Source organism: Eubalaena glacialis, chromosome 3, assembly GCF_028564815.1.
Source record: "Eubalaena glacialis isolate mEubGla1 chromosome 3, mEubGla1.1.hap2.+ XY, whole genome shotgun sequence".
Lineage (NCBI taxonomy): Eukaryota > Metazoa > Chordata > Mammalia > Artiodactyla > Balaenidae > Eubalaena > Eubalaena glacialis.
In genome coordinates this window covers 32474079-32500128 of record NC_083718.1, presented here as the reverse complement: position 1 = coordinate 32500128, position 26050 = coordinate 32474079, and the positions used below count along the sequence as shown (strand labels likewise).

General features: G+C 50.7%; 1 protein-coding gene across 1 annotated transcript; it reads right to left on the bottom strand.

Moving 5' to 3' along the window:
* Positions 1–3119: 3119 nt before the first annotated feature.
* Positions 3120–20640, bottom strand: PIGR (polymeric immunoglobulin receptor). Its single transcript, XM_061185452.1, has 11 exons — positions 20510–20640; positions 13390–13485; positions 12315–12659; positions 10920–11573; positions 9396–9728; positions 8500–8823; positions 6943–7117; positions 6429–6550; positions 5661–5792; positions 5479–5537; positions 3120–4421 (listed from the first exon to the last, which is right to left on the bottom strand). Exons 2-11 carry the CDS (start codon positions 13430–13432, stop codon positions 4326–4328), a joined length of 2283 nt encoding a protein of 760 aa, XP_061041435.1. The 5' UTR covers positions 13433–13485; positions 20510–20640; the 3' UTR covers positions 3120–4325.
* Between the last annotated feature and the right edge of the window lie 5410 nt (positions 20641–26050).

The window sequence follows — 26050 nt, the reverse complement described above, 5'->3', positions numbered from 1 at the left end:
TGCAGCTGGTGCACAGCTGGGCTCTGGCATTGCCGGGCCCGAGGCCTGGGATGCCTTGGAGGGAGACAGAATAAATGAATGAATGAAATGTGTGTGTGTGTGTGTGACTGTGGGCGTGACGGTGTGAGGTGTGTGATGTGTGAGCATGAGTGGTATGTGACTGGAATGTGTGAGTGTGTGACAGTGGGAGGAGCGGTGCAGGAGTGTGTTGTGTGTGATGTTAGTGTGTGAGCGTGTGATGTGTGGAGTAATGATGTGTGTGTGTGATGTGTGAACGTATGTGTGCTTGTGAGTGTGTGGGTGCATGGCTGTGAGTGTGTGAGTGTGTGGGTGCATGGCTGTGAGTGTGTGTGTGGGTGTGTGGCTGTGAGTGTGAAAGTGCTGTGTGTGTGAATGTGTCTATGAAGACGAGGGGTCGGCTGGGCTGTGGCTGGGTCTGCCGGGTAGTGCAGGGATGTGTGGGATAAGAGCATGTAGGAGAGATTTTCACATCATGTGTGACCCAAATAAAGCCCTTAACAACATCACGTTGGGCTCTTAAGAGTGAATATTAGGGATCTGAGGATGGCCAGGGAGGAAGTGAATGGAGTCTGAGGGACTGAAGCTCGCAGACCTGGGCCGTCTAGTCTCTACCTTCAGATGTTGCCCCCGGGTCTTGGGGGTGTGGCCCCAGGGGAAGGCTGACCCCTGGCTAAATTGCCAAGTGGGAAAAGTTAGCCAGCCTCACTCTCTTCTCCCTCTCTTTCTTTTGCCCATCCACACTCTATTTCTCCTTTCTGACCGACAGGGCTGCTGGATGGCTCTGGTGCTCCCACGCCCAGGAGAAGCTCTGAGGAGCTGCAGCGCCCCGACAGGCAGGGGACTCCGTGGCCTCATGTCACGCCAAGGCTCGGCCAGAAGGGATAACTCAATGGAAAAAATTCAGAGCCCAGTGACCGGCGGGTGGAGGGAATAAATAATACCAGATAGATCAGGAACTGTGCTAAGTCCTTCAGGTAAATTCACCTACTCTCCATAATAGCTGAGGTTTTATTATCCTACCTCTGTTACAGATGGGGGGAGAACGTTTCTCATAAAGTTCTTGTGAGGGTTGCAGAAGGCAGGCATTATCTAGGGCTGGAATATAGTGTGAGCGCCGAGGAGACTAGCCCTTGTCATCAAGGGGGACATTGTCCTATGTTTCTGCTTGGTTATCGCATCACACTGCTTTGACCTTCCCCTTGGCCAGGCTCTGAAGAGCCATCTCCTGACCTTTCCAGAGAGAGGGCTGAGATCCTCAGGTGGCCCTCACTATGACCCAGCACTGCTCTCCCCAAAGACAGACCGTGAGAGTCCGCTGCCCCCTGGACTCACCGGGGAGCCCACCCAGGTAGAGGCACCTGGCTCAGGCATCCTGCAGTTCCCTCTTTCTGAGAACTTCGACCACAGGCTTGTCTGCTATAAACAGATTCTCAACCACTATTGGGTCTTAGTAATGTGTAATCATTGTTACATAATGGATTTTTAAAAAGAAAAAAATCAAGATAATTCAAGAACTTGAGGATGATTTTCTTGCCATCAGAAATATTGAAATAGTTCTCTGCGTGGCTGCTGGACACTAATCCTTGTTATTTGGTTTATCATTATCAACCTCACAGTTGATTGTTACTCCCCTATATTGGGCTGAATAGTGTCCTCCAAAATTCATGTCCACCTGGAACCTCAGAACATGACCTTGTTTAAAAACAGGAACTTTGCAGATGTAATTCATTAAGATGAGGTCAAACTGGATTAGAGTGGGCCCTCCATCCAATGACTGGTGTCCTTATAAGAAGGCATGTGAAGACACAGGGCAACACACAGGGAGAAGGCCATGCGATGATGGAGGCAAAGACAGGAGTGATGCGTCTACAAGCCAAGGATTGCTGGCAACTACAAGAAGCCAGGAGAGAGACATGAACAGATTCTCCCTCAGAGCCTCCAGAAGGAACCGACCCTGCTGACACCTTGATTTCAGACTTCTAAACTCCTGAATGGTGAAAAAATGAATTAGACCAGCTTCCTTCTTCATAGGAGGGTTTTTCTGTCCAACATCCTGCATGCGGAGCAGGTGGATTTGGGGCAGGACATATTACTAAACTTCTTGTCACCTATTGACAATGTCAGTTAAGAATAATACAAGATGCAGCTTTAGTGACATTTCTTGGCCTTTGATTCTAGGGACTGGGATAGACTGCCTAAGTTCAGGGCTGGCTTGTAGGTTGTTGCATTAACACAGAAGCTGTATCTTAATTCTTCTGCCCCAGGCATGACTCTTTGGTGGGTCAGAGAGCAGCTTCCTGAGGGTAAAACAGTGATGGGTACCTTGTAGTTTTGGTTCTCCTGCAATGCTTTGCTATCCAGACTGGGGAAGTACATAGCATGGAAAGCATTATGTTCAAGGCCCGGATAGAAGCATAGGTTCTATCCCACATCAGGTGGGCTAGACGGCCAGTAAGAACTCTCTCCAAGAGAGAACTCTCTACACACTGGCACCCTGAGGAAGAGTCTAGGGGTGGCATGGGGGCTTATAGGATATGGCAAGGCTTACAGAACCTACGAATGGCCTTAGGAGACAAGGGGGTCCTTTACCTAATCACTGTCCCCAAAGAGGCTTAGGGTCAACTATTCTAAAACCTAACTCATCATCTAACTAGCCTCTAGTCTATGGAGGGAGTTTATTCATTTGGTTACTTGAGTTTTGCTTAATAGCCTCTTGATCTTGGAGGATACCCCAGGGAGGTATGAGATTTAAGGTCAGGTGTTCCATGGATTCTGTACCAAGATTTTTTTTAATGCCTAAGAGGAGCACTGGTTATATCTGCTTTCAGTTTGTTCCATCATAGAGAGTCTTTCCTTACAGAGCTTTGACATCTTGACCACTGGTGTAGACCCCGAAGTGCTCTTTTATTGAAGAGAATCTTGGTCCCACTTGCAAGCTGTCCCCTAGCCTCCCTCAGCCCAGCATTGGAGGTGGGGGGAACTCTGGTTTAGATACATGTTCTGGGGTGTCTAAAAGTGGGACCACAGCAAAACTGCTCTGAAAGGGTTGCCTGGGAAACAAATGGTATGGGGGACAAATGCAGTCTGAGCCTCCTTGGTGGCAATCACTGTCTTTAATTATTAATTAATTCACATTTTTGATTTGTTAGCAAGTGCCAGCTCGTAGGTGCTAGTTGAAGTACAGAGCTTAGAGGGAAAAAGACCTTAAAACCTTAGCTCTTTGGAGATCAGCCCCTCCTTGGCACCATCAAACCCCCTCTTTTCTCCCCTTTCACTCAGAACTCTTCAAATACAGGGGTTATGAGTGTTTGACCGTTCTCTTACCCTATTAGGTCTCTATGAGTGACAGAAAGGGAAAGGGGTATCTTCCCTGAGGTGGGGCTTGTGAAAGACCAGTCTCTATTTACATTTTTCTCCTCCCCCTCCTTCTCCTTACTGTAGAATTCTGTCTCCATCAGGAGAGCAGAGGCTCTTATATGGAGACAGGAGATGCGAAATCTAGCTTTGACACTAGTGTATCTCATTTGCTGCCCTTGGACAAACTTCTTCACCTCTTAGGACCTCAATTTTCTCACCTGTAAAATGGTAAGAATGTGTTTTTGATTCCTTGTATGTATGCCCATGTTACATAATCCCTAAGGCCTCAGGACTCCAGACATTTTATGATTTCTCCCAGTATAGGCAGAGGTGAGAATACCTGATGAGGATTTTAGTGAGTGTAAATACACAGAGATGCTGTGGCTTCCAGGGATTCAGTGATGTTTTTAGAAAGGTTGCTAGCCGGGTTTGTGGCCTATCTGTCCCGGTGTCTAGCAGAGCACCTGGAATCTAGTGAGTATCCACATGCGTATTTTTAATGAGGGAAAGAAGAAGAGAAGATGGAAAGGAGTGGGGGATTGGGAGATTTGGGGATGGAGTGGAAGGGAGAATCCCACTGACGTCCCCAAACAAGGGTGCAGAGAAGCCCTGAATGGCTTTCTGAAATTGTCTCCCCACCCACTGTGGTCCCTTTTCTTTCTGAGAGGTCCCCTTAGATCTTAATTCTCCTCCCACACCTTAGTTCTTTCATTAGGAATAAGCTGTAGGTGGGAATGCCTCACGTCACCTCACCCCCAACAGGAACAAGTAAGCCAGGCTTGGATGCCACCGAGAAGGGACCAACATACCCTCTGAGGACAGGTAGGAAAAGCCTAGGTGGGGTGTGAGTGCAGGGAGTGGAGCCCCGGAGCTGAGGGCCCTGAGGATCAACGTGATTCGGAACGTGATTGCCACGTGCGGAGGGATGGGTGCAACCAGGGCTCTGTCTAGGCTTCTCCGGGGCCGTCCTGGGTGGCAGCGACAATGTTGTTGGCCTGGAGCAGGAAGGCGGTGAAGGCCATGTCGGCTTCCTCCTTGGATGACTAGGGGGCAACAGGAGAGGGGTCAGTGTTTGGGGCATTAGCTCAGGGAGTGGGGGTCGGAGGGAGGGGATGCACTAAGTATCCTAAATTAATAATCTTGGCCTAAACAACCCAAGACTGTGTTGACCCACTGTTCTCATTCCAGCCACCGTGCTCACCAAGAGGGACTAATTTTGAGAAACGGAAAGTTGCAGCTTCTAAAAATATCTCCCTCTGTCTCACTACCTCCTTCCAGCACATGGAGTGGAACCATCTCTGTTGCCTGGGCCCGTCCCCGGAAGCCCTGCCCCCGGTCACGGCCAAGGTGGCCTAGGCTGGCGTCAGCTACAAGGTTTACATTTTTCTTTCTCTGCCAGTTCAGAGACACAACACCAGGCTGGAGGGGAAGGCTGTCTCCAGGACTGACTCATTCCCCTAATTGTTCCCAGTGCTGGGATCTCTGCTGCCGCCAGGGAGAGTAGATATGATAACAAGCGTTAGTGCCTTGGGATCAGGGAAGTACGAGGAGAGGGTAACATGTGACCCAAAGGCAGGCAGGATTTCAAGTAACGTGGCACTTGGTTGGGGTGGGAAGGGGCCTCTAGTGACTATCAGTACCTCCCATGAGCAAATGTCTTCCAGGCCCAGGGAAAATGCTGGTCCCCACAAAACCTCAAGCGAGGGTGGTGACCTGAGTCTATGGGTCCCATGGCCTGGGAAGAGCACCCGCCTAATTGCCAGCGTTTGACATTTGACCTGCCCACCCTGTGGCTGAATCTTTAATGCATTCGCCTTCCTCATCCCCTGCCAACCACTCCCCCTGCTCCCCCCCACCACTGCCGTCTCCCTCCCTCCTGCCAGTTTACAGCCTATAAATGCAGCTTACCTCCTGCCTGGGCCTCAGCCACGTCAACACCACAACCAGAAAGATGCACTTTCCAAGTACTGTTTACACCCCCTTCCCTACTCTGGCACCAGCCCCACTCTGAGGTGGTTTTTCCTGATGTCTAACTGCAGTCCCTCATGCTGCATTTCCTCGTCACCCGCGTGAGGCCTCCTTCTCCCTCCTTGTCCTCACCCTTTTCGCCTTCTTGGGTTCTTCCTTCTCCACGGCATCCTCGGTAGTGGTGGCGAACTCTGTGTGTAGAGCAGGGGAGGGTGGATCAGCCCTCCCTGGCCTCCTATTCCCGTCCCAGATGCAGAGTCAGGGCTAATTCTTGTTCCCCAGGGACTGGGCATTCCCTTGAGTGAGGGATGTACCGTCTTTTCCTCTGAGAGTTGTCTCCTGAGTGTCTGGAGAGGCTCCCATGTTGTCATGGGCTCCAAAATCCCTGGAGTTCTCGAAGTCTGACATGCTAATGTCTGTCCTGTAGCTTCTGATTGAAATCCGGTCTGTCAGGGGGGAAAGAGGAGTTGGTGTAGAGATGGAGGCCGGGGCGTCCCCGAGGGAACCCCACAGGAGAGCTGAAGGGGGGCAAGTTCTCTGCTGCTCATCTCTGACTAGGACCCAAGGCAGAATGGAAATGACCCGAGTCTCCTCCCCAGTCCCTTTTCACAGACAATCTAGACTCAACAGTCGCTGACCTTTCTTCATCACTCTGCAAACTTGCAATGCGCAGGACCTTGTTTTGTCCTCAGAGATGGTTATTCTTATCCCTGTCTTGAGCCGTGAGGAAACCAGAGGTATGAAACTGGGACACCCCGAGTCACACAGCTGACTGGTCCTCACACCAGGCTGGAAGCCCAGGTTTCCCGGCACCCTGCCCTCCTCTTCCCAGTGGCTACGCCTCTGAACTTAGACCCCCAGCAATTGAAGATGGACTTCCAGCAGAGATGACGGCATTTGGACCACAGCACTTAATGTAAGCTTTGAGCATGTGTGGGTTTATCATTCCCCACCTCACTTTCCTGGACCCTTCCTTTGAGCTGATAAAAGAGAACAGATCATGGCAATTCCCCTCAGGGCCGCTGAGCCAGGACTGAGGCTCAGGGTTGGAGGTGGGGGGCAGGGAGCACCCCGGGACTCACCGACATTCTTCCTGTGTCGGGCTCTGACCACCCCAATCGCCACGGCCCCTGCAGCCAGCACCAGGGCCAGGGGCACCAGGGTGGAGACCAGCGCTTTGGAGCTCCCACCTCGTCCTGCAGAGCTGGAGGAAGCATTAATTGAGTTAGTCCCTGCAAGGGACACTGGGGATCCCAGGAGGTGCTGGCTGGTTGGCTACAGCCAGTTCTTCCTTCCTGGTTAATCCACTGCGTCCTCCTGATACAGCTGCCCGATCTCTGTTCTTCTAAGAAGCCCTCCTAGACAGGACAAAGCTGAGGACTGGGCCTTGCCTGCACCCCCGGACTGGGAAATTGAACTGAATGGTGAACAACGCACTGGTCGCGGGAGAAGGGCAGAGAGCACAAACCGAGGCAGTGAGGGCTGCCTCCACTGTCAAGAAGCGGACAGGCTCTCCTCCTTGGGCCTGGTAGCCCAGCCTCAGGTCCTTGGTCTCCAGAATGTTCTCCAGGTGGGGAGCCCCAAATCCCTCCTCACCTGCCGGGATCTGCGGATGCTCCGCTCCCACCAGCTCGATCTTCAGTATCCTTCCCTGCTCTTCCCTCTGCAAAAAGGCTGGGACCCAGAAGGACTTTGTTCTCAGTCTCCCTGGCCCTCGGCTCTATCGCCTCCTCACCAGGAGCAGCATTCACTCCACTGGCATCTTGGGATCCTGGAGAGAGCAGAGGGGGCTGGATTATGGTTCTTTCTGTCCTTGAGTTTAGGGAGTCTGGGGAGTGGGACTTCATTAGGAATCCCAGGGTCAGGGTGAGATTTCAAGACTGTTAGGATAGGGTCTCGAAGGACACTAGAAACAGGAGTGATGGTCTTCTCTAGCTTGTCACAGATGATCTCTGTCCCATTCATACCAAATTCACTTCCATCTACAAGGTTCCATGTCATTAGATCCAGCTATGCATAATGGCTGACCCATCATTTGTGGACAGGGAGATTTTTCACAGCTTTGAAACCCTGCTCAGGGCCTCTTGACTACAGGGCTGGGCGCCATAGTGCTGCCCCCTGGTGATAGCTTGGTTAGGGTTCCCTCAGTGAGCCTGACCAACTAGATGCTGACATAATCGGATTTCTGGAGGGACTAAAAATACCTTCATTAGGGATAAAACATTTCATGTGATATTTTAAAAAGAGGCTTGAAATGCAAACTTATTAGAAGATATTGCCCCGATGTTCTCTATCAGACCTTGTACATGAAGGTTATCTGGCCCTCTTTTGAGCAGACTTTGGCAGAGTACGATGCATATAACAGTGACTTTGACATTTCTACATATAGAAGAAGATCTCTCTGTATAGAAAGGGCTTCAAAGTGGCCTGAAGGAGCAACTATGGGACTTGTCTTGAAACTGAGGTTAAATGGCAAATCCACTATTTTTAATTAGTTTGTATATTTATTGAGATGCCCTTTCTGGAAGGCTAAGTTAGACCAGGTGGGGGCATAATCTACCCCACCCCCCACCCCCGCCTCTTCTAGCCAAACCTAGGGGCCACCCCTGATGGAGATGTCCTTAGGCAGCTTTCTGTGGGGTCCCAGCGTACGTGGGCATGGCCCTCGGAGACTCACCCTTCACCCTCTTCTCTACCTCCACATGGACAAACCTAGGGGCCACTCCTGATGGAGATGTTCTTAGGCAGCTTTCTGTGGGGTCCCAGCGTACGTGGGCATGGCCCTCGGAGACTCACCCTTCACCCTCTTCTCTACCTCCACATGGACAAACCTAGGGGCCACTCCTGATGGAGATGTTCTTAGGCAGCTTTCTGTGGGGTCCCAGCGTACGTGGGCATGGCCCTCGGAGACTCACCCTTCACCCTCTTCTCTACCTCCACATGGACAAACCTAGGGGCCACTCCTGATGGAGATGTTCTTAGGCAGCTTTCTGTGGGGTCCCAGCGTACGTGGGCATGGCCCTTGGAGACTCACCCTTCACCCTCTTCTCTACCTCCACATGGACAAACCTAGGGGCCACTCCTGATGGAGATGTTCTTAGGCAGCTTTCTGTGGGGTCCCAGCGTACGTGGGCATGGCCCTCGGAGACTCACCCTTCACCCTCTTCTCTACTTCCACATGGACCGCCACGGTCTCTCCGTATTGGTGGCCCTCCTTCACTCCGCACCAGTACCAGCCTTCGTCCTCGCTGGTGACGGAGTTCAGGTTCAGGGAGATGATCCGGCTCCTCTGGTCGCAGTTCACAAAGGCCTGGCTGGGGCCTTCGTCCTGGCTGGGCAGGGCCCTGCAGCCTCTGTTGCTCCACTTACACCAGTACTTCTCGTAGGAGTAGTATTTGCACGGGAAGTGGCAGGAGATCTTGAGGGTCTCTCCCAGCCAAGCCCTGACATTCTTGGGTACCTTGAGGCTTGGTTCTCCTGGAGCAGGGAGGGAGAAATAGGCACAGAAGTCAGCGCTGGTGATGCCGCAGAAAAGTGACTGGGGGACTAGGGGGGTGCTTTGTCCACAGCCTATTTCCTCTTTGGACAGCATGGTAAATAAACACACTATACTGAACACAAAAGCACTTGTAATTATGTGCCTATGTAATAGATTATTGGTGACCACCGTGAGTCACTCTAGTCTATCACAGACCATAGACCTTGCTAATGACTTCAGTTTGCTTTCCTTGTTGTTATCTGCTCTCCTAGACTCAAGATAGCCATACTCTACTCAGCTGACGCCGTATGTACTGTAAAAGAAGCAGATGCTCACGATCACAGGAGGTGCTACGTGTGGTAGTTGGAAGAGTGTGGGGCAGGAAAGGGTTTGTTACAGGTGTGAACAGGTGGGGGACGGGTGCTTGATACAGGTATGAGCGGGTGGGCTCTCTCCATCAGCATGGAGGTGGGGGAAGGTGGGAGGCAGAGTGGTTGGGGGGTGATGCTGCTGCTGACTGGAGGGGTCCTGGGGCTGCCTGCCTTCCCTCTTGCCCCAGTTCAGCAATTACCTTCTACAATCTTGAGCTCCACCGTGGACCTCCAGCGAGTATCGCCGTTGGTCAAACACCAGTAGAAGCCGGCGTCCTGGGGGGTGAGCTGGTTGAGGATGACGGTGTAGGTGCCGTTGCCTGGCTCCTCGTACAGTGCGAGCCTGCCCTCGTACTGCTCCTTGACCAGCCCCTCGCTCTGCACCAGCTGCGGGCAGCGGCCATGTTCAGTCTCTTCCCAGCGACACCAGTACTTCAGGCTGTCTGTTTCCTTCGGGTTGTAGGCGCAGGACACGGCCACGGAGCTTCCCACCACTCCTTTCACCACAGACCGACTTGGGGGAATCGCGGTCTCTAGAAGCACAGACAGGGATGGGAAGGGAGAACGCAGTGTGGTCTGGGCAGCCTCTTCCCCGTGGGCTCAGCCAGGGTGGAGAGTGAGGTTTAGACCAGTCACCTCACCCGCCTGAGAAAGTGAAGAAGATTTTCCTAATGTCACAGAGCCCAGCACTGGAGCCTTCACCCAGCCTCCAGGAGACTTCCCCACTGGTCTGGCAACCTTGATCCCTTCCCCACCTTATTCTGAGCAGAGAATGGAAGGAGTTTAAAGAGAGACTATTAGCCTTTCTCCTTGGGCTTCTTAAAAAATCTCTGCCTAGGTAAGTTTTTGTCTGTTTATTAGCTTGTCCCACAAAATGGCCAGATGTTTTTTCTCCAAATTAAGAAAATGTATTAGAACAGTATGATTTAAAATATACACTATGTAGCACAGATAAGTTTAATTGTTGAGCACCCCGACTGAGGGCCATGTCCAAGAGAAGCATGGCCTCTCTCCAAGAAGCTGAAGTTGAGGTTCTGTGAGAACTCCGGATGACTGAAGATGCTGAGGGATGTGGTGAGGACCAAGCTAGATGGAGAAATGATGTACAGGGAATGTGAGCCCCTTACAGGAAAGTCACAAGGGCAGTGACCATGAACTTCAAGTACTAGTTCACTGTTTCTCACGAGGGTAACTCTGTGTGGAGTGCTCCAGGGTGAGAAGGAGTAGGGATTTAACCTGCTGAATAACAAGTAACCCTAAGAGATGTTGGAGGGGAGATTTTAGAAGCTGGGGCATTGCCTTCCTGGGAAAGCTTTGCGACCAACATAAGTCAAGACTTCTTCCATCTGAGTGTGAAGGATGAGGTGCCATGCTGCTCGAGGGTCAGGGAGACTCCGTGTTATGTCCTCACCATGGCTCTCTGAAACCCAGACAATCTACAGGTCTGGTCTCAATCAGGAGCTTCACTCCCCTCATTCCTATTGATCAGGGACGGCCATCAAAGCCCTTTGATAACAGAGCAGAAGAGTTAGGAGATCACACAAGGCAGAGGCTATGTCTTATAGCTCTCTTGTACAGCTGCCCACAGAACATCTGATCCAGGGCTCGTCAGTGAGCAGATATTGTCAGCTGACTGACAGAGATTAAATAGATTCACAGGGAGCCAGTGAGGCTCTCCCCTGCCAGACTGCCCACCTCTTCCCTCTCCCCCTCTCAGGTCTCACCTTCATTGACGAAGAGTTGCCAAGCCTGGGTGGGCCAGCCTTCCTGAGGCTCACCATCAGGGTGGGCTCCACACAGGTAGAGCCCCGCATCCTCTTTCCTCAGGCTGGTGATGTGCACACTGAAGAAACCATTATACTTGGGAGTGAACAGGATCCTGCCCTCAAAGTCCTGAGCCTTCTTCCCCAGCGTGTTGATGATCACATTGCAAGCTTCCCCATTTTTTAGCCGGCACAGAAATTTGGCCACTTCTGCCACCTCGGGGCCCAGGGCACAGTCAAAGGTCACCGAGCCCCTCAGGTCTCCATAAATCAGCTCAGTCTCGGGCTTCAGCACTTGGAGGTCAGCATTGCTCTTATCGGCGCTGGCATCGTCCCCAGTCTGGCAGACATACATCCCAGCATCGCTGAGCTGGATTCGGTTGATGACAACGCTAAACACTAAGTTGTTGGTACCCTGAATAGCGAGATGTACTCTGTTGCTGTAGCTGGGGCTCACATACCCAGTGGAGTCGATGACTAGCATGCAGTCCTGGCCTGTCTTCTTGCACAAAGATTTCCTCTTCTCAGAATTCACAGCCCTGAAAGGGCAGTTGATGGTCGCTGTTCTGCCCAGGTCTGCTGTGTAGACGTGGACGCCATTGTTCTGCCCAGGAACTGCAGGATGAGGGGCGGGGGGCAAGTTGTGATTTTGCTTTCTTGCAACATAGGACTACTCAGTGTTCCCCTTGAGGGCTGGGTGTGCCTGTCACCTGGAGTGCCCTCTTTTCCAGAGGGACACTGTCAGAATGTCTGCCAAGGCCCAACTTTACTGCTGCTTTCCTTTATGAAGGCTTCCCAAGCTGGCACTAATCTCTCCCTCCTCTATTCTGTCTTGATACTTACACCTGTATCACTTATTACATCCAATCTTGTGGACTTTGGGCAAGAACTGATCATTTACTTTACGCTGAGAGTTTTGATGGACTAATGGATCTCAGGTTAGAAAATATATTTTAAAAGAAGCCTTCTGGTGACCCAAGGTCTTGATCTGAAGGGTGCTCTAATAGCAGGAATTTAAGGATCCCTATGAATCTCTCCCTGCTCATGGGCCTCTTGTCCCTCCTGCAACAAATATAATGAGAGAAGCCGTCCCCCTCATGCTCTTCTAAGCTAGAGCCTTAGTAAAACCTGAAATGTTTCAGGCCCTGAAGACCTAGAAAAGTGCCCCCGCACCCCACCACCAAGTAGGTCCCATCTGTCTCGTTTCCATGTTCTATTATGCAAAGTCCTTTCCTCCAGATGGACCCCTAGCCTTCCCCATGCCCTTTCAGGAGAGCCTTCCTCAGGCCTTCCTGTTGCTCCTGGGATGATTCCCTCTCACTTTTCCCCAGAAGTCTAAGGCACCTGGATCCTTACCTTGACTGACTTCCAGGCTCACATCAAAGGACAGGCCTCGGCTGCTAATGCCCAGACCACACTTGTAGAGCCCCGAGTCATTCCGAGTGAGATGGCTGATGTTCATCACAAATGTGCCGCTCTCTGGGAAGTTGGTGAGGTTGGCTCTGCCCTCATAGTCCTTGGAGACGTAGCCCTCTGAGGAGATGAGGGTAGTGCAGCGGCCCCTGGCTCCCTGCCGGCACCAGTACTTCCGGGTATGCCGGTTGACGGAGGTGGCCGGGTAGTAGCACTTGATGGACACGGAGCTGCCTTCCACGCTGTTCACCTCCTGGGGACCGAATATGGGACTCTTCATGGAGACCACTGTGGGGACAGAGACAGAGGCTTTCCGAGGCTGCAGGAGGGTACAGCCTGCCGAGGGGCTCCAGACAGCCCACGTCAAGGACATGAACGTTTCCTCCCAAGACATGTGCCTTCTGTGGATTAATTACCATGTGCTACAAGCTAGGCAATTGCTAAATTGCAAAACTATTAAACAATTCTTAAATTTTAATCGTAATTCATTAATGATAACCATTTTAAGGAAAATGGAATGGCAAACTTATTTAGTGATATCCCTTGTGTGTGTATATATATATATATATATTTTTTTTTAAACGACCCTCGTGGGGTGCTACATTATTTCATTTGTTATCTGTTATTTCCTTATATTTCTGAAAAAGCTTTTCAGATTACTTTGTTTTTTTTTCCAGATAAAAATATTAAGAGCCACAAGGATAAGTCATTTCCCCAAAACCCCAAAGCAACTCATAGTGATGCTTCGTTCAAGGTCAAGGTCTTGTTTTCTTTATTCCCAGTGAAGACCCTTCACCAGACCCCTGACCTTCAAATGAGGAAGTGCCATTTCTGTTCCCCATCCCCAGTGCTGGCTCACCAATCCATTTTCAGATGTGGCCTCTCTGCATTGTCTGTGTGGTTGCTCCTCAAGGAGTAAGCAAGCTTTGCAAGGGACATCCTTGGGGACTGGCCTGATTTCGGGTCCCCCAGGGAACTGGGTCTGGGATAGGGGTGGGCTGGGACCTGGCCGACGCACCTGGAAAGACAGCCAGCAGGCAGGCGAAGAAGAGGCGCGACATCGCTGGTGGCTCCCGTGGGGCTGTGCCACCCAAACCGCCTTCTTGCGTGGTTGCTGAAAGACAATAGCACGAGGTGATGAAGTGCCTTTGTCTTCCAAGACTAGTTGACCGAGTTCCTGCAACACCTGTTTGATTTTGTATCTCCAGTAACCGACATAAAACCTGTGGAAGAATGAATGGCTCTGCCTTTCCTATTACAGTTCAAAGTCCCATCATCCACAATGCTTTTTTGTTCCTTAATAGGTATAAGTAGATTTTCATCTTCTCAACTAAGCTGCAAGTTCCTTTAGGGTAGGGACACGCACATGTGTCATTTCCTCTGTATCCCTATCCGGGGGTCATGGTCCTGGGCAAGATCCATTACAGCTCAGGAACAGCTCACTGGATAATTGGTTACTACCAAGAAGTGGCTCCATCTCTCTGTTCCAGCTGCCCTCCCTACATCCCTGGGAGGTGGAGGGGGGCTGGCATATTTTATGGCGTGTCATATGAGTAAGTAGAGATGCATAGAGGCAGCCTAGCAAGGATTAAAGCGATGATGATGGTCATAACCACCATGAATGGTCCTTGTACCATGTTCCAGGCACTGTGTTAAATAATGTACCTGTATTATCTCATTTAAACTTGATATCACCCCTAGGAGGTGGGTATTCTATTTTTGTTGTTGTTGTTGCTGCTGAGGAGATGGGCATTCTTATCCACATTTTACGTAGGAGGAAATGAAAGCTTTAATGTTAAGTGCTTTCCTCGCGTTCACACAAGGATTAAGTGTGGGGATAGGTAGGGTGGGAGTGGAGGAGGTGGGCAAGACCTGAATCCTGCTTTGTCTGACCCCCAGGGTCTAAGCTCTGAGCCTCTCTTACTGCACTGTATTGCACCTCAAATAGAGTGGGATGCTTATCCCTCATGCTTATTCCTGTTATTTGTAGAGCCCCCTTTGCTTATCAAAGCATTGTCATTTACACTATTTCACTGGAGCTCTATAAGTTCCCTTTAAATAAAACAGAACAGTTGTAATTACAACCATTTCATAGATAAGAAGGTCAAGGTCTTGAGATGCTGAGTGATCTGCCCACGATTTCCCAGAGACTCAGTTATAGGGTTGGGGTTAAAAATGTAGGTGTGATGGCCTCTGTTATCCTGGTTGCTGAGGTCGGTCAGACGAGGATGGAGAATCCAAGGTAAGGCCACTCAGAGGGTGCAGCACGTGTGGCCCTTGTAACATCTGTGGACATAGCCCAGGGCTGGGGAGGGTTGAGGGCCCCAGGGCCCAGCCTGACCACAGCTGTCCTCTGGACCCAGACTGCAGCCTAAAGGAGGAGAGAGGTGAAGAGGGGAGTCCCCACTTTCCCACGGACTGTGACAGGCTTTCAACTTTGGAATGGACTTGACGATGAGGGTGTGAAAGGAGAAAACTGTGTTAGCAAGTGCTGGGCAGTAACCAGCACCCATAAAGATAAGGAAGCTCTAAGCAGCAGGGAGCGTGGAGAGGCATCTGCCAGGCTCCCTTACTGCCTTGGCCCTGTTCCTGCTCCCAGAGACGCCCTCCGCTAGCTTGAGCCAAAGGAAATAGAGCTGTTTATCTTGGTTATTTCTTTTCCGTGAGGGAATTTCCCAGCAAGGCACCTTTTTATTTCCTTGTGGAGATAAAGGTATTCTGTTTCTCCAGTTCTTCAGAAAAGTAAGAGGAGCGGGTTAGGGGAGGTGGGGACAGATATGGGTGTCGGGTGGCAGCTCGAGGCTCTCTTGATTCTGGTTAACTGCCCTGGACTTTTCATACCAGGCCAATGATTAACTTCTGGAGTGGGGCCTTAGCCAAACGCCAGCGTCCGCCCCAGCCTGGATGTGCTCCGGCAACGCTGGCTTCAGGACCACCTGAGTGGGCACCGTGGTGGCCATGGGATTGACTCCCAGGTGGGAGCAGGGGTCAGAGGGCTGGGAAGTCTCTCTCCTCTGGAACACTTGGGACGGGCTCGCTGCAGAGTCCCAAGGACTCCACCACCTACCATTTGCGCTGGCCTTGGTTGCAGTGGCCAGTGGGAGGACACAGTGCCACGTGCTTTGAGCAGCCCAAGACAACAGCAGCTCTCTGGTTCTGGTCGCTGTTCTCACCTGAGATCAACAAGCGTCCTAACATTTCTGTGAGACTGGAGTCAGTCTTCCCATAGGCTGAGCTGGGGGATGCAGCCCCTCCTCTGGACTGGTAAAAGCAATTTGTCTTGGGTTACATAGAGTCAGATGCCAGATTTTCCAAAGCGGGGGTCCCGACTGCCAGCCCAGGCTTCTCTCATCTGTGACATGCTTGGGGGGCTGTGAAGGTCCACGTCCGGGGAGGATGCGCACACGTACCCATTACCCTTTGCATAACCTCACACCAGGGATGAGATCACCAGGCATGCGCAGGGGGAGGGCAAATCTGGTAGAAGTTGACCTTGGCGAGGAAACACACAGTCCAGTCCCCAGGGATACTGGACTCTTCCCGTGCCCCCATGCTCTCAAGAGCAGGAAATCTCTGCTCAAAGCTAAACTTGAAACACAATTTCTCTGTTCGCAGCTGAAAGGACCCTGGGCTTTGCGAATCATTAGAAATCCCTTCCTCTCAAAACCAGACTTTCTCCCAAACCTGGGAGATTCAGGTCTCAGGGAGGCCCCAGTTCTTTGGTAGCTGGGGCTGGAGTCAAAGGATTTGCTTTAGGAAGGAAAGAAGAGCATAATATTTATTGGGCATCTAGTATGCACCAGATGCTTTGCTACCTTCTTGTCTTATATGACTTCATCCATCATCTCAGGCACCCAAGGGATAAATAATATCTTCATGTGCAGATGGGAAATCTAAGGTTTAGAGAGATTCTTGGCCCCAAGACTCCACAGCAGAGTGGGATCGAATTGCTACCTTATTATCACTACTTGGATGCTCAGAGGGACCTGTTCTTTTGGGATCTACATGGGCTAGTATATCATGCAGGAAGGCACATTTTCTGGCCTTAAAAAAGGAGCCGTATTTTTGCTATTCAGGCTGGGATATTCTAAATCATTCTCATTTTACCAAGTTACTGACCCTGAAATATTCATAATGTATGTCTACACAATTGTGGGTTGGGGCAGGGTGTAGGCCCTGCTGAATAGTAGAGTCTATCTCCTCATAGAATTAATCTAGCTAGCTCCCCTCAAGTTAGAGCGGTTGGTCTTCAGCTCTCACGGCTTGGAGTCAAATCTCTGTCCATCTAATCTTAGGTTTTCCTCCTTTTTCAGAGGGAGAAGGCTCTCCTGGACCAGGTCCCGGCTTGGCTGCTGGTGAGCACAGGCCCTCAGCAACTCTGGGTCCTTCACCTGTGAGTGTGAACTTGGGGGAACAGGAAGCTTGGGGCTCAGAGGAGCAGGGTGTGGCTGGTCTGGCTGGGGAAGGAGTTTTCCTTGGCCTGGACTGCATGGCCAGGAGAGGCACTGCCTGGGTCCATGTGGGACTATCACTCTCCTCTCCCAGGGGTGCAGAGGCCGAGCACAGACTAGAGTGAGCCTGGAAACCACAGCATCGCGAGGGGAGGGAGGGCAGTCTGTGTAGTCTGGAAGGGCCTCAGACTTGTAGTGACAGGCAGGAGCATAGGAGAGGTTATGAAGTTTATGGAAGCCCTGGATTGTGGGAGAATCTCCAAGTAAAGGCAGTGTTGGAGAAAAGGAATCGGAACTCCAGAGGGCAGGGAGATGGAGAGAGAGCAGCCACAGGGTCCAAAGGATATATGAGCTAGAAAGACCCAAGACTTTCTGGTTCCATTCCTGTCAAAAGTCAGAATGCAAGACTTCAGCAGAAATTAAGCATTTGGGATACAAGCTTCATGAAGCTCTGGGAATAAGACTTGTGGATTTTCAGATGGCCTTTCAACAAAGACTGAGAACCCCTGTTATTGACTCCATCCCATTCTACCCTGACGTGTAAGTGTTTACCTCACCCACTCTACCAGATGGCAAGCTCCTGGAAGTTAGAGTCAACTGAGATCAATCTCCCCATCTCCAGAAGGCCTTGCTCTCCAGAGAGTGCCTGGCAAAGACCAGCTGCTCAGCAAAGACTGATTGGATTGGGAATGGTTACATCCTCATTCCCTCTCTGAGAAGGGCAAAGTTTGGGCTGATTTCTCTCACTTTGCCCAATAGCTTCTTCGTTCTGGGCACTCAAGGGAAAGTAGCATGAAGAGGAGCAGGGAGGATGGAAGAGAACCCAGAGGTCCAGAGTCCTGCTCTGTCACAGGCTACCAGAAGAGCTCTACCACTTGGGCAAAATATGCTGGCTCAACTTGCCATCTGTAAAATGGACATCATGGTCCCTGACTCTTCTAGTTGAAGGGCTACTGTGGGATGGGGGACTATGGAGTGGAATAACAGGTTAATATATATGGAAGCACTCTGAATAGTGTAAAGTGCTCTTCCACTGTAAGAGGTTGCAATTACTCGTTAGCACAGGAGAGTGAGGGTCTGTGCACTTAACTTTTACGGTTGCTGTGCGCTTGGAGAGTAGCACAGAGCACGGACTCCTCAGCTTGGCTATCGTCTCTCTTACTTGGGGGTTGTGTGATTTGGGGCAGGCTATTTAAACTCATTGAGCCCCAAGTCCTCACCTGTAAACTGGAGATAATTGTACCTAGTATAGTGAGTCGCTGTAAGGATTAAATGAAGCAACATATGTAAAGTCCTAAGTAGGGCGCCGGGCTTAAAAAAAAATAGTTCCTTGCCCATATCCTCTCTAAAATCAACAGAGTCTTCTCTTTTTCCTGTCTTAGAGTGAGAGAACAGAAGTCTGTTTGCTGAGCATCCTTTGAAGACTGGGGGGAGCTGCTCAGATTAGACCAGCATGGCCTGAAAGAGGACTAGGTTAGAAGTGAGGGATCATAATTATAGCTAGCACGTACTGAGTCATTTTCAAGTGCTTTACATGTGTTAACTCATTCAATCTTCACAACCACCCTAGAAGGTAGGATAAAATGAGCAAACCCATTTCACAGATGAGACAGTTGAGGCCTAGAGAAGTAAGACATTTGTCCAAAGTTACACAGTAGGTAAGTGACTGGGATGGGATTCAAATACAGGCATTCTGGGTCAAGAGTACAAGATTTTAGTCACTATGCTGTACTGCCGAGGGTCTTAGAGTTGAGAGGAAGCAGTCAGGAGGGGAGGGAGCAGGAAATCCAATCTTAGAGGAGAAGTCAGTCCAGTTCTCGCCTCTCTGCTTTTCACAGGAAAGGTAGTTCCTGTGAAGAGACTCTATTTGAAGCCAGAGGTAGGTGCCAACAGAGAAATTTCTTCCTGAAAAATAATACTGGCTGCTATTTATTTAGCACTTACCATGTGTACGGCATGCTACATTCGTTTCCTATAACCAGACACATTGCCTTCAAAGCTTCTTTCTACTTCATCACACTGTGTCAATGCCAGGGACTTTGGGCTCCCAGCTTCAGCCCACCCAAAGAGGGGGCAAGACATAGATGAGGGGATCTCTGCTGAGCACATGCATGAATAATGTTATTGTTTTTAAAGTTGGGTATTGTGTTTTTTAGGTGATGTCAGAATGTCCCCATGACCATATCAAAATGACTGCCCCAAAATGTTGTCATTTGTACTTGCTGGGTGAACTTACACCACTCACATTAACTCACAGTCTTAGTTTCCTCAACTGTAAAATGGGATTTGATACCTACCCTGCCTACCTCCCAGGTTTGTTTCAGGTGGGAAGGGAATGAAGCTGTGAAAGCCAAGGGTAAGTGTGTTTACTACTTGGAAGCTGCTGCTATCACACTATTTGTAAAATAAAGCCACAGCGTCTAGAGATGCTAAGAGACAGGCTAAGAGACAGCTAGCTGCTCTCCTGGCTCCTGGTTCATTGCTTTTTCTGCTACATCACCACACCCAAGGCCAGGGAGAGAGATGGATAGAGAGTTTCAGAGCTGGCTCTGGGCAGACCAGAGAGTTGCCTTCTACCCTAACCCATGAATTGGCATATCTCATCTCCAGGTGTTCAGGGTCCTGTATTTCCCCTAGAGAAGGGGGAGAGTGATGGTGAAGGCTGTGGTGCAAAACAGCGCCGGCAGCTTAGGTGGCCTGGGGCAGTTGCAAAAAGGGAAGTGGGGGTGGTGAGAGATGGAGCTTGCACAACAGCTGTGCTTGTGCCGGAGGGTCCCCTGGCTGGCCTGGGGATGTTGTCGGGATGGGCCAGGGGAAAGCCTATGTCTGAGGCCTCCGGGCTGCAGAGCCAAGAGGAACATCAGGACTGGGGAATGCTGCCTATGCCTGGGAGGGGGCTCTGCCCGCCTTACTCACTTTCCCAGGAAGGACCTCATTTTCCCCACTTTAGCAGGTGCAGGATGATACAGTGATACACACTATATCTCGAAGTGGCAGGAATCTGCGAGAGCAAAGCTGGGTTGAAATTGGAAAGGATCTCAGAGCCTCTTCGAAGCCGGGAAAAAGGGGCTGCCTGTGCCCTCACCAGAAAGCTGGAGGTGGAAAGCTTCAAGGACTAGAAGAGTACCTGCCTCGTGCCAGGCACTGCATATGCCTTATTCTATCCAGGCCTTTCTGGTGCTCAATAGTCCTGGAATAACTGAACCGAACTGAAAAACACCAAACAACTGTTATTTCGCTCTAGAGTTTTCAAAGTCATTCCACACGTTTTCTCATTTGAATCTCACATCCACCCTAAGTGATTGGCCTTATTTGTATCCCCATCTTACACATTAGGAAACCGAGACTGAGAGAGTGATTAGGTGACTTGCCTAAGGTCACAGTTAAGTTATAAAGGAGTTAGTAGGGAATTCAGAGACCAAACTTAGAGCAGAGCTACATGTGTTGACCCAAGACATCCCTTCTTCCCACCTGCTGAGCTTTCACCCATGCGTCCTTACTCAGCTCTCCGGGCTGTGCCTGTCTACTCTCCCACAACATGCTCGGGCACACAGGCCACGACCACGTTCTCCTCACCCCGCTGTCTGTAAGCTGGGAGTCATGCACGCAGAGGGCACTGCCTGAGTCACCATCCCGGGCCCTTCCCAGATGGCATCCCTTTGGGGATCCCAGAGCAGCCACACTTACTTTTAGCCACTTCCTTCTATCCTGTCAGCTTCTTGGGCACAGCCTGCTGACCAGTCCGCAACCCTTGCCTTTCTAGAAGCCTCCGGCAGGACACTGGATACTGCTGCCAAAACTGAAACTGTGTGTGGTGCTTGACCCACACCTGGGCTCTTAAAGGGACACTCTCCCATGGGCATGGCGGCTGGCCAGTGGCACGTGACTCCCACAGATCCCTTGCTTTCCTTTCCTTTTGGCTTTCCTGGCTGGCACCACTTGCTTCTCCTTGACCTTGGGAGACTCTGTTCCTTGGGAATCCTCCATCTTTACAGCTGCAGGATGTGAGATGGGGTATCGAGCATGAAAAGCCTGTTCTGTTGCTTTCTAGCTGCAAGATCCTAGGCAAGTCACCTTCATATTTCTTTTCAGCTGGAAAATAGGGAGAGTAATACCAAACCTACAGGTTGTGGACATAACCAGATATTAGATGTGAAACACCTAGCCCAGGGCACGGTGTGGAATCGATATACATTGGAAGGGGTATAGGTGGCAGGAATAGCCTCACATCCTTGGACTCATATCTCCATTCACCTGGCAACATGTCCCCCACTCCCTGGGCTATTGAGCCTGGATTAAGTCCACTTGTTACGCATCTCCTGCAGAGCCCCTTTTGCCAGCTCCAGAGCTCCCAGGACCCCGGGGACCGTGCTCTTCCCTCCTCACTCACTAGAGGAATTGGAGATTCTGGCTGCCTCTGAGCTCCCCCGGGAATGGCAGACCTTGGAGTCTCGTTGGAACCTGGGCTTGGCGCCTCGGCAAAGAGGGCGCTGACAGACAGAGCTGGGGTAGAAACCTCCTTCCCTGACTCAGTTAGTCCTTGGTGCCTCCCTGACCTGACCCAGTTAGGACTCCCAGGAGCAACCCAAATGATCTTAGTCCGGAGTCACACAAATGAAGCCCACTCCCCAACACACATGTGCGTCCTCCACCCCTCACCTTCCCCCCCCCCCCACAGAATCCTGCCCCATCATACCTGCGCAGGGCTGGCCCAGGCTCTCCCTACAGATCCTACAGACTGAACCCCAAAAGGGGAAGGAGGAAAGGGGAAATAGAGTCCCGGAAAAACGCAAGGCAGTCAGAGCCCAGGTCTTATTTTAGCTAACCACTCAGTCACAGCAGGCTATCAACTCGCGATCACAGGTTTGGATGGCAAGAAAAGAAACCAGGTTTTCTATTATGGAGCTTAATTTTAGACCCTAAACCCACAATCTGACTGATGTAAGAAAAAAGTTACCTAGTCACTTCTGGGCAAAGTTGGTCCAATTCAACGATATCTCAGTCACTTTACTCCCGATTCAAAACTCGGTCTCATCCTGGATTTTCTTTCCTTTTTGTCTCCCCTCTCTCCTCTGGTGATTATGTGAACCCTGGGGAAGTGGGCATGGGTGAGGGGGTGGCTTGTGCCAGTGTAACTGTCGAGGCAGTGGGAAGGAGGGCCCCATCACGCTGGCCTTGCTTTGTCATGGTTCTATGTTGGCCTCATGCGCCAGAAGGAAATAGTCCCATCCACTGAGGTGTAATGTGCCCTGCTGGTTGGTGGCCTTTATACTGGCCCATCCTGAGAGGTCTGCTGTCCACTCTGTGTTCTATTTGTCCCTTCAATTGGGCTCCTTCAGGTAGGACCTCCAGGCCCCCTCAGCCCTTCCTCGCCCTTCTTGTGTATGCAGGGCAAATGTGGCTCATCTGCATCTTTCTGATGCCTTCGGGAGATCGTGTGCCTCACAGGCACGTTCTCCCCAACACCCCTTGTAGCCTTCTGTGCTCAATTGTCCCCATGTAACTGGGGCTGCAAAGGACATTGGCAAGATGCTGAACACTAAAGTTGCATACAGGACAAGCAAGGCACAGGCCCCCTTGGCTCTGGCATCTCCAAACCCTTCTGGATCTCTCCGTCATTGTCAACCTCCTCTCCTGACTGCAGCCCTGATCTAAGCCCGATGGTGGTGGGTGGGAAGGCACAAAGATGCGTCGATAGCTAAGCCATCTTTCTTCCCCTTTGGCAATTGTTCTTCCTCCCAGTTCCAGGGTCAATGTGAAGTGGGACGATGTGAGGGGAGATGGAGATGGTTTGGGGACAGTTAGGGGAACATCCTGGTTCTGCCAGATTATAGCTCCTTTCAAAGGTTTTCCTTCTTATCTCTCTCTCCTTTGGAACTCAATTGTCAAGATATTTGTAGGTTTTGTTTTCGCAGTCTCATTAACCGATTTCCTCCAAAGCAGGGATACCTTGTGTTGTCTGGGCTGGAGTTGGCATTAAGAGAGGCCCACTGAGCACTAAGACAGAACCTTGATGAGTGTAAGCCTGTGGGGAGGGAGGGAAGCACATCCATAAAACAGTTGCTTCTCATGCTGCCTTGGGGGCCCCAGATCTCCACTCCTATTCCTGTAGTCTGTGATGGTGGGAGGGTTCCTCGATCATGTTCTGCTGTATTCCCAGGAGTCCCCAAGACTATCTTAGCATACCACTCCCCCACTCACCCCCGCCCCGCCCTACATATCCAAGACCCGCCTGGATTAGTGACCCAGCTTAGGGAAAGAAGCAAATGAGAAGTAGAACCCAGGGAAGAACCACAAAGTCAAGACCCTGCGTCCTATTTTGGGCTCAGCCACATGCTGGTGGTGTGATTAGAGTCCCCCAGCTCCCCCTCTTTCACTGTGGTTTCCCCACCGGGAACCCACTGGCCCTAAGACATAGCCCCTGCATCCCAGTCCTGAGAGAGGAGAGACTGGCCAAGAGGGTCCAACTACCCAACTCAATAGTGATGATAGCAACAGGAATTATACCTCCAAAACTGCCATCACTTCATCTGCTTAAAAGCTCCCCCTCCCTCTTAAAATAATCATATGAGAAGAATATAATAATGAGAACGGCTTCTCATTTGGCTTTCACGACTCTGGGACTCGGCATGAGTCAGTGTGGGGAAGTGTAGAGCCCTGGTCTGGGGACAGAACGCCTGTATCGTGGCTCTGGCTCTGCCTCTAACTTGCTGAGCGACCTTTGCCAAATCACTTCCTCCTTTAGGGCTGCAGTCGTTTCATCTGTTGAATGGGGGGGCTGGACCTAATGGTCTCCAAGGCTTTTCCAGTTCTAGGATTCTGTGTTTTGATCGAGCACCACATTGGAGTCCTGTGGCTGCTGTAACAAAGTACTACAACCTGTGTGGCTTAAAACAGCTGAAATGTATTATCCCTTGGTTCTAGAGGCCAAAAGTGTGAAATCAAGGCATGGCTGCTGTGCTCCCTCTGGAAGCTCTGGGGAAGAGCCTGATCCTTGCCTCTTCTAGCTCCTGGTGGCTGCTGGCCTTCCTTGGCATTCTTTGGCTTGTAGCCGCACCACTCCGATCTCTGTCCTTGTGTTCACATTGTCTTCTGAAAGTGTATCTCAAATGTTTCTCTGCCTCTCTTATAAGGACACTTGTGATGGCATTTGGGGTCCACCCGGATAATCCAGGATGATCTCCTCATCTCAAGATCCTGAACTGAATTACATCTGCAAAGACCCTTTTCTCAAATAAGACAACACTTACAGATTCTAGGGATCAGGAGGTGCACATGTCTTTGGGAGGCCATTTTTCAGCCTACCACAAGCATCTACTATGCCCATGACCAGTTCAATCAATTTACCACAAAATTACGCCCACAACAAGTTCGAGGTCCAGGGAGATTTGAGACATGCAGGGGTATGCAGCCCTGTTCCCCCAGGGCTTATGGTTTAACTGAGGAGTCATCACCCCAACACACCACTGCCAAGGAACAACACCAGCCAAGCAGTGTAGCCTTGTGGGAAGCTCCCAAGCTCCAGACCCAGAACGCCCTGGGTTTACATTGGAGCCCTGCCACCTACTAGCGGGGGGACCCTTGACACGTTTTTTAATGTCTCTGGACCTTGGTATTCTCATTTATAAAATGGGGCTAATTACACTTACCCCATAATGATGGTATGAAATTAACTGTAATATGGACAGCGGCTGGCATCTCAAAGGTGCTTATTATCCAGCTCCAAATGAAAGGGACAGCATAGGCTTTTGGAACAGACCCCCACTGATCCATGAGGAACCAAGGGCGGGGGAGTGGAATGACTTGCCCAGGTTTGCATGGTGAGTTGATGGCATGGATGGGTTGAGAACCAAGGTCTCCCAGCATTGGGCACTTTCCTCCACTTCCCAAAGCCTTTACTCCCCCAGATGAATCTTCTGAATTGCGTTTCCCCAGGCAGCCAAGGGCTCCCGTTTGCACCCTGAACTGATCCAGGGAAGACTGGAGAGGGCCAGGTCCACACGCCTCCGCAGGTCCAGCCCTTCAGGTTGGCACCACTAGCGTGTTGCTCCCAGACCCGGGGCTGACCCAGCCACCAACGGAGAAGGGGAGGTCAACGCCATCCATTCCTTCCCCAGACCTCCGCTGCCCTTCTGGCATTGCTCACTGTGGACGGTCTCCATGAATGTAGCTGGACAAGTGCAATAAGATGGGACGGATGAAATGCCCTATAACTGCTGTTTACTGCCTGCTCTCTGCTCCCATGTGCGGATCTTTAGCTGAGTCAATGTTTAACCCTTGTCTGGAGTCAATGTTTAATCCCAGGTCAGCCAGCCCTGAAATTTAGCATTCCTTGGTAAGCCAATAATATATAGTATTTTAGTATCAATCACTGGAAAATAGAATTGTGACAGTGGATCTACTAAAGCTAAATAGCAAGCCCATTCCCCCCCTTTTTTTTAAAGGATGTTGACTGTTTGGGATTATTTATGCCAAGTATCCTGCCCTCGCCATCAGCAAATAATGATCTAGCATTTCTTGGCCCCAGCTGTCATCTACTGGCAGGAGCACAGCATTGGCTCTTCCTGTTCTAATTTCACCTTTGAGGCTTGGGAGAGGGCATGGGATGGGGACGACTGCCTTTTTGCTCAGCTGAGCGCTGCTGTCTGGCAACGTGGTCCCTAGTGTGGTCACTGCCTGGAATCCCAGACTAGAACCGTCCAGTTGGCTGGGCTTGCTCGGGCAAGCTTTTGGGGGAGTTTCTGAGCACAGACTTATGTTCAGAGGCTCCCTGGTGAATCTTCCCATTAGGAAGTAGGTAGAAGGAAACTTCATTATAAATGATCTATGTTTGCCTGGCTACTGGGTGATTTCATAGGGGCTCCCCAGGGCCCTTCTTCAGGAGCTTGGAGCATAGCATCTATGATCTGGCAGCATTGTGTCCATGACAAGAACAAGCTCAATGAAGGAAAAGTCAGAATGGCAAGCTGGGTGGTGGACATGTGGGGAGTGTGAAAGAGGGGGAGAGGGCTGCGACCAGATTAGAGGTTCAGGTTACTGGATGTGTTGGAGAGGGTGACTTACTGGCCAAGTGTGTGCACCTGAGCCTCAAATCTTTTCTTTTTTCTACATGAACTCACTGAGTCACCTCCTTCTCTCTGACTACCTGCCTCCCTGTGTCACTGCCCAGACGTCCAATCCCTCATCTGTTTTCCTAGCTCTGTTGACTCCCAATCAGGGAGTGAAAAC

What these genes read in the sequence shown, in the direction of transcription:
- PIGR (XM_061185452.1), bottom strand. Translation starts at nt 13,432, where the DNA reads ATGTCGCGCCTCTTCTTCGCCTGCCTGCTGGCTGTCTTTCCAG. An exon ending in GGAGCTCAAGATTGTAGAAG is followed by an intron (nt 8,824 to 9,395) that starts GTAATTGCTGAA and finishes TCCCTGCTCCAG; the next exon opens with GAGAACCAAGCCTCAAGGTA. An exon ending in GCATCCGCAGATCCCGGCAG is followed by an intron (nt 6,551 to 6,942) that starts GTGAGGAGGGAT and finishes TGCTTCCTCCAG; the next exon opens with CTCTGCAGGACGAGGTGGGA.